Source organism: Protobothrops mucrosquamatus, unplaced genomic scaffold (assembly GCF_001527695.2).
Source record: "Protobothrops mucrosquamatus isolate PMUCROS unplaced genomic scaffold, P.Mucros_1.0 scaffold63, whole genome shotgun sequence".
NCBI classification, from domain to species: domain Eukaryota; kingdom Metazoa; phylum Chordata; class Lepidosauria; order Squamata; family Viperidae; genus Protobothrops; species Protobothrops mucrosquamatus.
The window spans coordinates 1,039,051-1,053,468 of NW_015386442.1; the positions used below are offsets into that span (position 1 = coordinate 1,039,051).

Genomic DNA, 14,418 nt, shown 5'->3' on the forward strand with positions numbered 1-14,418 from the left:
AGGAGGAGGAGGAGGAGGAGGAGGAGGAGGAGGAGGAGGAGAAAAAGAAGAAGGAGGAGGAGGAGGTATTGATGATTAATAAAAAAACAGGACTTCGGAATTGGTATTCAATTTGTTTTAAATGCAGTTTCATTCCATCAAAAAAAGGTTCAGTGATGGAGCTTCATCTTTAGCTTTCATGGTGGCATCGGTGGCAAGGAACATATATTATTTACAGTTAATGTAGCAGGCACAATCCTTTCTGAGCTGAGATTTGGCAACACTTTTCACATCTTTTTTATATTTGCTTTAACTACTATAATATATTCTGGTTGCGACTACCCTTGAAAAATCTCTGGAAGTTACAGTTCACGAATATGAGACAATTAGTTTGATAACTAAAAAATAGCAAGAGCAAGAGCATTTAGACTTATATACCACTCCATAGTGCTTTACAGCACTCTCTGAGCGGTTTACAAAGTCAGCATATTGGCCCCAACAATCTGGGTCCTCGTTTGTTTTTCTTTGTATTACTTACAGGCTACAGAATGCATTGTTTCAGTTGCTACATTTGCCACCAAGTTTAATTGTTAATCAGTTTTACCGTATTAATTTACATTTTAACATCTGGGATATTTTTGTTCTTTAATTTATTAGCTGCTCTCAGTACTCATTTGAGTGAAAGGATGGGGTAAAAATAGAATAAGGGAAAAATAGTCAAGCTGAACTTCTGGTAACTACAGGGACACTTCCATGTAATTTTCTTGCAACAGTGTTGAAATGCTTTGACACTGGCTTCTTTAGCAATGTTTTTCAAATCCCAATTTAGCTTAGAGTGCTGGGATGTTTTGGCAATTTTCCATTCATGTATCAACCAAGTTTGAAGTTTATTAAAATATATTTTGGCCAATGGTTTCAAATCTACTGAATTTCTACAGCTGTATGTATTTTGTTTGATTTTGTATTGTGACTTTTCTCCAGAAGCTCTAGATGAATATATAATATTCCCTCTTCCAGTTTTTCCCATAACAACTCTGTGAAGGTTGAGAAAGAGTGACTGAACCAATGATATCCAGTGAAATTCCCATTTGTTAAGAGTGATCTTGATTTGGAATCTCATAGAACCTGGTCCAAAATCAGAATCACTACACCCCACATTTGTCAATACTTGATAAAATAATAGTCCTGGATGAAACTTTTTTCTTTCCTAACATTTTTCCAAATGCAGAGTCCATTGGTTACAACAGGAGTTGAATGACCAGCATGTCACCTAAACCTTATGTCATGGGCTAACTTTAAAACACACAATTTAATTTAATCTAATATTTCTATCACACTTTCTATGCTATACATACCTACTTTTTATAAAGACTGAAGATGAGATTGTTGGGGGGAAAATAAGCACTAAATCTAACATATACTATTCAATTATTTTCTTACATTGGTACATAAACAATTAGGATTTATTTAAGCAAGGTTTATTGAATAATAGCAAGTACTGCACATAATACCATGCCAGAATGGATGTATTTACATTTAGTTCAAAAGAAAGTGCCATATAGTTAAACTTAGGCATGGGCTAGGCTAGCATGCTAGATTTAAATTTAATGTTAAATTTCCTTTATTCTTCATTGTGGATTTTGTTTGCATTCGATTCTGAAATTATCCCTTATTTTCAGGGGCTTGTAATTAGTAAATATTAATAAACATATAGTTTTAAAGATTATTGTTACAGAATCATAACAGCAATAGCAAGTTTACTTACATGGAATTTTGGTTAGTTCATTCATAAATTTCTCCTTTAACTTTGAAAATGAATTTTCTTGTGCGCCGCCTTTTCCTCCTCCGGGTATCGCTGGTTCTGTGGCATTATTTGCTATTGCAGTTGCAACAGTAGTACCTGGTAGTGCTGCTAGTGCCTGGTGTTGACTTTCTTTTGCCATTTTAGTCCCAGGGGAACTAAGATTGAAAACAAAGCAGAGAAAAAAATGTTCAAAAGGTTAAACTTCATCGTAGGTCGATAGCAAACTAGAGAGCAGTAACCCCAATTGGTGCACCTGCTTCCTGGATAAATATCACTTCATTAATACATTGCTTCACGTTGGCTCATACAATATTTATTAAACCATTGGGGTAAAAAAAAGATGCTTTCAGAAGGTAAAAACTGCATATTTTTATATCTTCCTCCTGAGTCCAAAACAGTTATTTCTGTTTTCTACCTCAATATGAGCTTAGCATCTGTTGTTTAAACTTTGAATTCTGCCCTTTCATTTTGAATAGATAAGTAATCTGACAGCAGTTTCATATATACAAACATTTCAGTGCATTTGCATAATTATTTGTACATGTCTCTTGGATTGAAAACTTTCACAGCACAAGTAGAAATGAAAATAGAAAGCAATTACACCCGGATAATTAAAGCACCTCTACGCTCTCTTGAACTCTTTAACCAACGTGCTCTCTACTTAAGCAGAACTGGACATTATTTTTTTAAAAATGTTCCATCTTACTTTTGAATCACATTTATTGAAAGCAAATTTTCTTCCACTGACATTTGTTTCCAACAATATTCAATTAAATTATTGACTTTCCTCACTGTTAATAGGGTTAAAATCACTGCATCTGTGGGTTGTTTAGCTTCATCCAAATTACAACTCCAGGCTTTTGAAATAAATTCATAGCTACATTAATGTATTTTTGTTTCATGGGCTTTGGGGAAATATTTTTACACAGATTTAGCATATAAACAATGTACGTTTATATGGACTATGTAAGAATCATCTTGAATACTGCTTAGGGGATAGCTCAACATTTGTTTTAGGAGACTATTTCAGTCTTGGGCTGTCTCTTAAATAATGCTGCTTTGAGGACTAATTCCTATCTTCTCTATTTCAGAAAACTATAGAGAAAATGAATTTAAGAGATAAGGATAATTCATTATTGCTCTGGGTTTAATTTTTTTTGTACTTTTCCAGAAACAACTAACTTCCCACTGGGAAATGAATTAGTAAAAACCCAATAACTAAAGTTGAATAAAATAAGTCTTCTCAAACAGACGGTGCATTATACAAAAAAACAAACCCAACTTTTATTTATTTTTTTAAAAAATCACAAATATTGCACATTCTAACATATTTTGATCATACAAGCATTCCCTTTAATACCACTGGAACTGTTCAAATGGAAAACTGAATCAAATGATAAATGCTATTTTAAAACTGTACTCACTATTTTCATGCTTATAACTCATTTAAAAAATGGAGATAAACACTGCAATTGTGCAGCCAATTATTTCTAATGTGTTTAAAAATCATATGGTAGATTGAAAAAAGTAAATAGTGCAATAGAAGAATAGACACTAATAACAAAGTTTTTTGTTACTTTGTTTTCATGAATTTCTGGGTGATTGGTAACTTTTTCTTTTTCATTGGTGCATCTTTGCATGCTGTGTTTCCTGGAAGATCTGTTCTTCCCACCTTTCTTTTCTTTGATCTGCTTACTGTACAGGTACCACTACCAATAAAGGAGAACATTTGCACCTCAGGGTTGAAATGCTTTATGGGCTGTAACCCACCTGTTTTGAGGTTGTTGCAACTCTGAATGGTCATAAAATGACCAGTCATAAGTTGAAGGCTACCTGTAGTGCAATATATTTATCTTTTTTTCCCTCACACAAAGCATTTTTACTATCACGTTGCTTGAAAACCATGATTAAAGCTTGATTATTGCTTGTCTAATTACTTGTTTATCCTGTATAAAGGTCCCATGAGTCCATAATCAGTAGGGAAGTTATAGGGAATGAAACTGCAAAGGGTCGCATCCCCAAAGCACTGTCTAATAAATCACAATGGGAGAGTATTTTTTTCACCTGTTTATTGCTGCAGTACTGCGAGTACAGAGGAATCTTAAAGAGGACATTCAGATTGAAACTAACCAATAAAATGTCGTAGACTGATTACACACCAAATCTCAGCAAATATTTGATTATCTACTAAGAAAACAATGACGCAGTGATTAGTACAAAAATATAATGATGTATGGAGATTCTATTATTCACATTCTCTACTGTGTATTAGGTTGAAGAGTTCTTCCCTATTTACCAACAGAAAGATTTTGGCAAGGGTAGCTATCCTCATTACTGCAGCTCTGTGACATGACTGGGCAACAGGTTTTTTCTCTTCTTACATAAGTTCAGAAACAATCTTTATTATTTGCTCAAGTTACGCTTTTCATTCTGCATACAACATATCTTAGCGCTTTTTCTTCTAAATCTAAGCAGTAGAATGTAGTTCCCCCTACATTTGCTAAGTAAGTTTTGCAGCCGTTCCAAACAGTTCCTTAGATGTTGAGATGTTGAGTTGGATGAGCCTGGGGTTCTTATCACCTTTGTCATGACCTTGGACTGTGAGACTCAAATATTGTTACTGCTGTTCCATAAGAAGTCAAATTTAGTGTCTTGTTCTTAAATAGGATCTATTTACCTTGAATCACACACACAGAATCTTAAGAAAACACCACTAATCTATAGTCCCAATAAGTGAGTTTTAGGCTTCTCTAGAGAGCCTCTAAAGGCTTTGGGCCTTTCCTCCAAATATAGCCTCTGTACTCAGCACTTGCTTTGGACCAGTGTTACTTGAAGTGTGGTCATAGGACCTCTGTGGGTCTCCCAAGACCCCTTCACAGTCCTCAAAAATCAACATTATTTGCCTATATTGAAAAACAATACCATCCAACAATACTGAGAAGCTGTAGTAGTTCAATACATATTACATTAAAAATTGTACTTAGCTACAGTCATTTCAATTATCATGTACAAAGCAGAGATAATGTCATGATGATAACATCATCAATATCAATATCATGTTACACCAGCCTGGTGTAGTGATTATCATGTTGCACTAGAAACCAGGAGTCTATAAGATCTAGTTCTCTCTTGAGCACTGAAATCAGCTAGGTGACTTTGAAATAATTATTCTCCCTTGCCCAAAATATCTCAAGAGTTGTTGCTGTGTGGAATATAGGAGATGGGAGCATTATGTATGGCATTATGTATTGAGTTGTGCAAAATAAAGGCAGGATATAAATCAAATAATTTTAAAAAGCAACCAACTAACCAATCAACCAAATGTTGTCCTATGCCCTGCACATATCTTAATGCAATCAGAAGCAATGACTATTCTCTGTGTTTGAAGTTACTTTTTGTGCATGGGTCCCAAACACTGAGTGATGCATGTTCTTGTAGAAAACACTGAGACAACTGTCAAATATAGAGGGGTGTGGAACTTGATGTTACATCTCTATCAGTAATCCAAGGATAACTCTTAAAGGGTCAGGAAACTACTGAATTGCTTTGATAGTGCCTTGGGAAAATAGCCTTGTTTATTGTGATTATTTTCCATAATTTTTATGTCACTAAAGAATGGTTCATCAAAACAGTATTCTAGTAATCTCATCTAAAGGAAATAACCAAGAAAATGTTTTTAGTTTTCAGTTATCTGAAGATGTTGATGGAATGCATAATAAAGGTAGAATTTATCCAAAGTTTGCTTTATATGCTCTCAGAGGAATACCAAATTATCTTCTAGCGAATATTATGTTTAGTTTTTAAATTATCTACAGCCTTACTCCTGGATGGTTTCCCAGATAGTTTTATTGCTTGAGTAGATTTTCTTTTCTACTGTGAGCCAGATAGAAATGATAAGTAATTAAAATGTAAGAAAGTCACTATGCTAGGCTGAATGACACAAAAGATAAGATACTGCTGCAATATTCTTTGTCCTGAAATCCTAGAACAAATGTGTCTTTCGTTAAAACTTCAGATATTTCAATAAATATATAAAAGTACAAGAGAAGGATAAGGTCTATTAAAACTGGAAGAAAAACGATTTCATTTACAAACTTTGCTGTGGCAATGTCCCCTATCTTTCTTAATTATTGTCTAAACCATATGAACTATATAGCCAGTTGAAAAATCTATCATTGGGGTTTTATGTTCATAAGAGCAGGCCAAAGTGAAATCATGGTATGGAATTAGGCTAATGAATTAATTACTTAATACAGAACGATTGTAACTTAGACACGGTTTCCCCTATAAAGTTCCCAGTATACCTGTTTTGAATGAAGCCAATCTGACTAGTATGAGTAAAGCTAATAATGATATTGAACAGGCTGCAGCATTTAATTAAATTAATTAATAATTATATACAGTATGCTTTTAAATCTTTTCATGCAATCCAAAATTCAGTGGTAAAGTGTAGAATGATAAGAACTGGCTCTTTTGTGTTTGTTTTCTAATAAGATGAGTACCACAATTGTCCAAAATATTTTAATATTCTCTTTGAAAGTAGTACAAAGGAAATCAACAATAGAACTTCATCAAAGTATTCACAAAGGGTGAATTTTCACCCAAAGCTTGAAGTGCTTTTATCATTCATACAAAAGAATATAAAATGTGGTAAAAAGAATCAGTTTAACTGCACTTGTCATGCATTCTTCATAGCATATATGTACAATTTGGATTAATGTTCCGTAGTTTCTAACATTCATAGTGTTAAGCACCTGATTTATGATTCACTTCTGATGAACATGACTGTGTTTAAGAGGCTGCCTTGATAGCGGCCTCTCCAAATGAAACTCTACCTATCTAATCTCCTTGTGACCCTGTCACTACTGAAGTTGATAGGATTCTAGCTCTGCTTTGTATTTGGCTCCTATTTCCAGCTGAATGCCTATCATTTTTGCTGGGTGTCCTGAGTCCTTTTTATTTTAAACATTGTCAATTGCTTGTTATCTTTCTTTTGCACTCCAGTTAAAGGTTGTGCCCTTTTGTTCTTAGCGGTTATGTCTGTTTTCTCTGTCCCTTGAGGGCATTTGAGTTTAAATGTAAAAGTCTGTAAAAATATTGTTTTCCTTTTTTAAAAAAGTATGGATTTTATATGGATGAAATAGATATACTAGGATATATTTTCTCTAGGAAAGATATCTATCTTTTATTCAACATCTCTTTTTATTCTTTATTAATCCTTTCAATTAACAGCACTTTTAGAATGTATTTCTTTTTCTCTTTTTAATAAACTGTTAACAGTTACTTTACTACTAGTACTTTTTTCTCTGTGTACTTCTGTATCTGTGTCTCTCTGTGTGAGTAGTTTTGGTTTGTCAGAAAGGAAAATGATTTTTCCTGTGTAACCAATGGTAATCATTACCATTATTATTTTAAATTATTCCCAAGCATTGCTACAGCTTGATCACAAAATGTGACATCAGTATGGGAATGACAACCTATCTTAGCATAAAAAATATGTTAGTTTATTATCAGAGTTGGAATAAATTGCCCTGTGGTGTTTAGTTGACTTTGTGTAGTGCTTGCTGGATACATTAATATTCAGTAAATGTATTTAATATTTACATTTAACTCCTAAGTTGGGAATTCTGGCCAAGATTAGTTAGGAAAAAACTGGTTAAATTAATTTCAATAATGAATGACTATGTATGAAGTAGAATTCAGAGATATCTTTCTAGCCTTGTTCTGAAGGACGTGCAAAGAAGGTAAAAACTTGTAAATGTAAAAAGATGATAAAAGCTTGAAAAAGCAACAGAATGTCAAGAGAAAAATAGCAATAGAATAGAATAGAATATTGTCATTGTGTAACTCACAACGAAATTAAGTGCTGTCCACAATGCACACTACACACAAGTAAAAATCACAAATAAGAACATACATTATATACACACATCCTTCACATTCTATTCACCATTGTGCTGCCCCTAATATTGCACACTTCAATGTTGCACTATACAGTGGTATTTAAAATGGTTACAGCTTTGGGATAAAAACTATTTTTCAGCTTATTTGTCTTTGTTTTTATTATCTTGTACCATCTGCCAGATGGTAGTAGTTCAAAAAAAAAAAAGAATGTCCGGGATGAGATGAGTCTTTAAGAATATTTTGAGCTTTCCTAAGACAACAGGAACTGTACATTTCATCCGGGGGGGGGGGGGGGGGGGGGGGGGGAGAGGGCAGCTCTTAGACCAGGGGTGTCAAACTCACAACGTCATGTGATGTGTCATGATGTATCGCGACCTTTTTTTCCATTGCCAGCAATGGGGTGGGTGCGGTTTCAGCATGACGTATCTGGACCGTGGGCCGGCAGTTTGACACCCCTGTCTTAGACTTACAGTATATACCATGTCATAGTGCTTTACAGTCCTGTCTAAGCAGTTTACAGAGTTAGTATATTCCCCCCAACAATCTGGGTCCTCATTTACCGACCTAGGAAGGATGGAAAGCTGAGTCAACCTTGAGCTTGTTAGGAACAAACTTCTGGCAGTCGGCAGATTTAGCCTGCAATTCTGCATTCTAACCACTGCGCCACCATGGCTCTTTAATGAAAATAAAAACAAAATCCATATACTGTATTTATTATCCATATCTTAAAAAATGTCTAAGCTTTTAAAATATATATAAAATGATATTATTAGATATCTAGATTAAATATTTATAGAAAAAAGAAATTATATGTCAGTTTAGGGATGAAAGACAGCTTTTGTTTTCTTCTCCCTATTCCCAGGTTGCTTTTCATAATGCTGTGGATGGTTACATTTTGTGATCATTGACTTGGTTTATTAAAGATATTATCTTAATACTGGAAAAATACAGATTTGCTGAAAATTTAGAAAACTAATTACTATATAAGTGTAATAAATGAGCAATTTTAATGTATAAGGGAATATAAAGAAGAATTACTGGAGATATCCTGAAGTGTTGAAACAAGAAGCAAGAAGAAACATTCTTCAAGAAAAGGCAATTCTTTTATAATTTTTATTGCTTGATCCAAACATAGTTAAAATAGATCCAAATAAAATCAGCCATAACAAATTTTCATGCCACTGAGCAGAATTTACTAATGCCAGTCCATTGACTGCATAATTAGCAGAACACATTCTTGCTCTTCTCTTCATCTTCTGCACAGCTGTCCATCTATTTCAAGGGTTGGGGAGACTCCAGAGCAAATCTGGGATAATGCCCAAGTGCAGAGAGAGGAAAGGATTGAGGCAACAATCTTATTTGGTGATCGGAAATCTGCATGTTTAACATATGATTCATTTAAATTGGTTAAAAAAATAAGAATCCACAAAGAAAGGAAATAAGGAGAAATTATATAATGGCCAGTATGACAGAATTTTCCTTTTTATATTTTTAAAGATTTAATTATTTAAAATATTTACATGCCCCCCCCCATTTGAAGCCCCCCCATCTTAAACAACTCTGGATGATTTATAACAGAGGTTTCCAACCTTTTTGGTTTGGTGGCCCAGAAAGGGAGGCAGGCACTGCTATGTGCACAAATGGGCCGCGAGTGTACGAATGACCCCCATGCGTATGCACACAAATGGGCTGTGTGTGAGCGCATGCGCACATACAAATGGCTGCATGTGAGCACACAAGCGGGGCTGTGCAGGCGCAGGCGCACATACAAATGGGGCTGCAAGGGTGCGAGTGCTACAAATGGGGCGGTGTTAGTGCTGGCAGGATGCTATGGGCAGCACTAGTGCTGGTGGGACGCTCTGGGGCGGGACGGCGCTAGTGCTGGTGGGATGCTTGGGGCAGTGCTAATGCCGGTGGGATGCTCGGGGTGGGATGGCTCTAGTGCCAGTGGTATGCTTGGGGCGGCGCTTGTACCAGTGGGATTCTCATGAGTGGGGCGGTGCTAGTACCAGTGGGATTCTCATGGGTGGGGCGGTGCTAGCACCGGCGGGATGCTCAGGGTGGTGCTAGTGCCGGTGGGATGCTCAGGGCGATGTTAGTGCTGATGGAATGCTCGGGGTGGGGTGGTGCTACCTCAGCACTAGTGCTGGTGGGACGCTTGGGGTGGGCCGGCGCTAGCGCACGTGTGGGGCAGTAAGTGCACTGACCATTCCTTCATGCGGCCTGGTGGGCCATTGCCCACAGGTTGGGGACTCCTGGTTTACAATAGTAAAAGCAGTAATTATAAAACCAGAAAACAAAACAAAAACTCTATGCTTTAATCATCCTCTTAGGATGTCCCCCTGCAAACTCCAGTTACTCTAATTCCATTTTTCCTTTCCTTTCCTATCCTATCCTATCCTACCCTACCCTACCCTACCTTACCCTGTTCCAGTGACTTAGAAAAAGCTGGAAGTTTGGAAGGGTGGGGATCTCCCAAATCACCAGAGGGAAGATATTCTATAAAATAGGGGCAGCCATGGGATAGGGAAGCTTCCAAGGTCCCACTAGGTATCAGGATATTAGGGAAGGATTCTGTAATATGCCTACCCTATCTGATCTAATGGGATTGGCAGATATTCTAAAGCAGGGCTTTTCAACCTTTTCACCCATTGTACCACTTTTAGGATAAAGCAATATCTGAGTACCACCAATCGCCTAACAAAGTGTCAAAAACCCGATGACCAAAAAAAGGAAAAAAGTGATAAAGTACAGTAGTCCTCGACTTACAACAATTCGCTTAGTGATTGTTCGAAGTTACAACGGCACTGAAAAAAGTGATTTATGACCATTTTTCACACTTATGACTGTTGCAGCATCCCCAGGGTCATATGATTTACATTCGCATACTTGGCACAGTGTCCCAGAGTCATGTGATCACATTTTGCAATTTTTTGACAAGCAAAGTCAATGGCCAGGGGGCATGGCAGCTCATCACTCAGGTTGCAGGGCGCCTGTGGGGGATGCAGGTGGGGCTGTGTGGGGATCCATGGGTGTCTGGTGGAGGGGGATGGGCCTGGGGTGGGCGCCTTCCTTCCCTCCCTCCCTCCCATTGTCACTTCCTTCTTTCCTTCCTTCCTTTTGTCCCTTCCTTTCCTCCCTCATTGTCCCTTCCTTCCTTCTCCCTCCCTCCCTCTCATTGTCCCTTCCTTCTTTCCTTCCTTCCTTTTGTCCCTTCCTTTCCTCCCTCATTGTCCCTTCCTTCCTTCTCCCTCCCTCCCTCTCATTGTCCCTTCCTTCCTTCCCTTTGTCCCTTCCTTCCCTCCCTCCCCCCCTCCTTCCCTCCGAGCCCAGGAAGGGACAAGGGAAGGAGGACAGGCTGCCACTGTGGCTGGTGCTTGTACTGTCGGTGACCATGGCTTGATAGGCCACTGTAAATTGCTCTTCCTCCTGTTTTTTTACCTTCGGTGCAGTTCCAGCTGACTCTTCCTCCTCCTCCCAAGGCTGCATCTTTTTTTTTCTCTCCCTCTCCCACCCAAACTGCCACCTTTTATATCCCTTCCTGTCTCCACTTCCTCCTCCTCATTTCTCTTCTGGGGGTGCCAGAAGTGCTGATCCTGGGGCCTTTGCCTCACACCAAGCAGCCTTGCTGCTCCTGAAGACTCGCTCATGGCAAGTCCTGCGCCACACCGCTTTGGCTCATTCCTTCCCCCACTACCCTGGGCTGGGCTGGACAGGGCCTGGTGTCACCTGCCAATGTACCACAGGGGTACACGTATCACCGGTTGAAAAGCCCTGTTCTAAGGGAGAGGTGGTGCCATAAGTTTTAAAGTGATAAGCGGCACCTTGAATTGCACCTGGAAGGAATCTGGGAACAAATGCAGCTTGTAGAACAGAGGTGTGACATGTGACCTAGCAACATCCAGTAGTGTGCATGCTGCTGCATTCTAGACCAGTTGTAACTAGTTGTCCTGAGTCATCCTAAAGAACAGCCCCATGTAAAGCACATTGCAATAATCCAAACTGGAAGTGACCAAGGCATGAATGACCATGTATCCCAGTCCTGGAAAGTGAGTTGCAGACCAGGTCTAGGAGAGGGCAATCCCATCAAGAGTCAAAGATGAAAAGACACCAGATCTCGGAGAGCTAGAGCCATTTGTCTTGCCAACCTTCAAATACTTGGACAGCAGCACAACATCATCCCCAGGGTAGAGATGTATACTTGCGTATTATCAGAGTACTGATGGTACAGTACCCTGTGCCATTGGGTGACCTCAAAGATACTATTATATCTTTATGTCAATAGAAAATAAAATATTAATAGAAAGTTTAAGAAGAATTCCTTGATATCTACACAGCAGTTTACAAGCATACCTTTGTTATATTTGTGAACTGAAATGTGACTAAGCATATTAGATAGACCTCTCTCTGCCCCCCCCCCCAACTCCTTGCCGGACTGATTCAGAGTGATAGAAGTAAAGGAAAGGTCTTCAAAAATTTAATATTGAAAGAGAAATTTAAAATTGAATTTGCTGCAGTGGAAATTTACTGAGTAGAGAAAAAAAGTTATAATATATGGGAACCAGAAAAGGAGAGCATAAAGAAAGGATGTAAGAGAAATACGTAAGCAAAAATTAGCTGGGTCTTAGAGTAGGAAAAGGAAGAAGACAAACTATAAAAAATAGCTGTAAGAGGAAATGGCTAGCCAGGAAAGGCACTGAATTGAAAAACAGGAAAGAACCTATTGTTCTAAAAGGGGAACATAAATATCCACAAAGTTTAAAATAACCATTTAAATGTCTAATTTTTCTTATTATTATTGTATATGTGAATATGATTTAATATGTTATCAGGAAATGTGTAAGAAGCGGACGGAAAGAGTGTAATCTCATAGTACCTCAGCCAATGGGGAAAGAGGAGGGATGTGCGGCCGGGACAGGGATGTATAAAGAAGGAAATATTTTGGGTTGGAACTTTGGAGAGAACCAAGCTTTGATAGCTTCTCTCCCCACTTATTGCAATAAACGAAACAAAAGGCCTTCACTGTGTCTTGGCTAGTTATTGGTCAGGCGAGCTTGCATCTAGTCACAAAGGAAAGTAGCCAAGAGCACATAACAAGACTATGAAATAACATGTTTTCTACAAATACTACTTTGGGACCATTTGTGTTCCTTCTTCATTCAGCTCTCTAATTATTGAGACAGTGAGTAGTTCAAACTGAGCAGTCCATTTGGATATTTAAAAGCCAAAGTGGTATGTGAAGGAAAAGTTATTCTTGCTATGTTTTATTTATGTTTTAATGAAGGCTACCTGCATAATTTTCAACTTTTGTAGTAGCTACTGGCCTTCAATATTATATCTCTGCTTTTCCTAGAGGAAGCATATCAGTTCATTTAAATTCAGTAAGTAAAATCCCTTGCTTTTATGCTTTGCATATTTTCTACAATATTTGTTTAAAAATCACTAGTTGCAACCAATAGCTGGGATTGTTGAACTATCTACATGTTGCATAAATAGCTGCCCTGGGATCAACTCAATAGCTACTGCTTTGCTCTTGGAAGTAGCATGCCTATGGAAACTACAGGAGATTAAATCCCAATATATTTCCACGATTAACTCTTAAATAAAAATGGGGACAAGTGAATGGATATAAAATGAATGCACAAATGTTACATTAGTCAAACTAACCACTGGATGGCATTGTAGATCCATAAAAATATTAGAAAGGCCAAAAGTCTGACTCTAAAACAGGGGGAAAAGGGGAGAGGTTTTTTGTTTGTTTAGTAGTTATTTTTTATCTGAGTGAAATGGGCAACAATCAAGCCTTGCAGCCTTGATATTTCAAACTTCTGAGTACCTCAGACTTAATTATGATTAGCATCTTACTGAAAAGCCCTGCAGAATATTACAAATAATCAAGTCATCACAAAGAACACACTCTATGACTCATTTAGAATGCCCAAGTAAACTGCATCCACTATACATGTCAATTAAATGCTTCTGCATAAATATGTTGGAAAGGCACTTGTATAACAGTTAACCCCTTTCAAGCCTATTAAATTCTGCTTCATTTCCAAAGAAATTGTGTGATTTGAAAATAATAATTCTAAACCAGTAATAAGAACCAGCATGAAACCTAGGTTCCCGTGTTCCATTTATCTGTCCTACCTGCTCTTGTGCATCGCATTAGGGATTTATATCAGCCTGAATGAGGAGGCTGGGGGGGTTCCAGTGTTCAGTATTCATTTGTCACTCACTAGTTGACATATTGGCACATAGATATGTGTCATGTAACTTTTCCTGTTGTAAAATTTGTTCTCACAGCTTCCAAAACTTACAAATTGTTGATAGCAAAACATTGCAAATATGATTCTACATTGTTTATCTTGTATAACTTATTTTATTTTGTACCTTCTATTTTGCAATTGTGTTCTGTAGGTTTTATTTGATAAGTCTTATTTAGTCTGGATCAAGAAAAGTTTCTTAAAGAATCTGATTGATCGACCAGTTGACAGTTTATTTCTGATGCTTTTCAAAAAGATAATTTTAAAACCATACAATATGCTCCCAGGCAACACTAATCACTTGTAGTAGTGAGTAGAATAGATCCTTTTGTAAGTCCTAGAGCAGGGGTCCCCAACCCCCAGTCCGTGGACTAGTACCGACCAGGCTGCGGTATTCCAGCAACCAGTCCGCACAAACAAGCAAAGCCCCATCCGCAAGAGGCAGGCAGCACACAAAACCACGCACCC

At 37.6% G+C, this 14,418-nt stretch overlaps 1 protein-coding gene across 2 annotated transcripts in view; it reads right to left on the minus strand.

The window, feature by feature from the left end:
- SYT1 (synaptotagmin 1) overlaps positions 1-1,922 on the minus strand; it is a 126,661-nt gene extending 124,739 nt beyond the window's left edge. For both annotated transcript variants that reach the window (XM_015812045.1, XM_015812044.1), the window contains exon 1: positions 1,745-1,922. In XM_015812045.1, coding sequence (XP_015667531.1) covers positions 1,745-1,922 — 178 coding nt within the window. The remainder of the gene's footprint in view (positions 1-1,744) is intronic.
- Between the last annotated feature and the right edge of the window lie 12,496 nt (positions 1,923-14,418).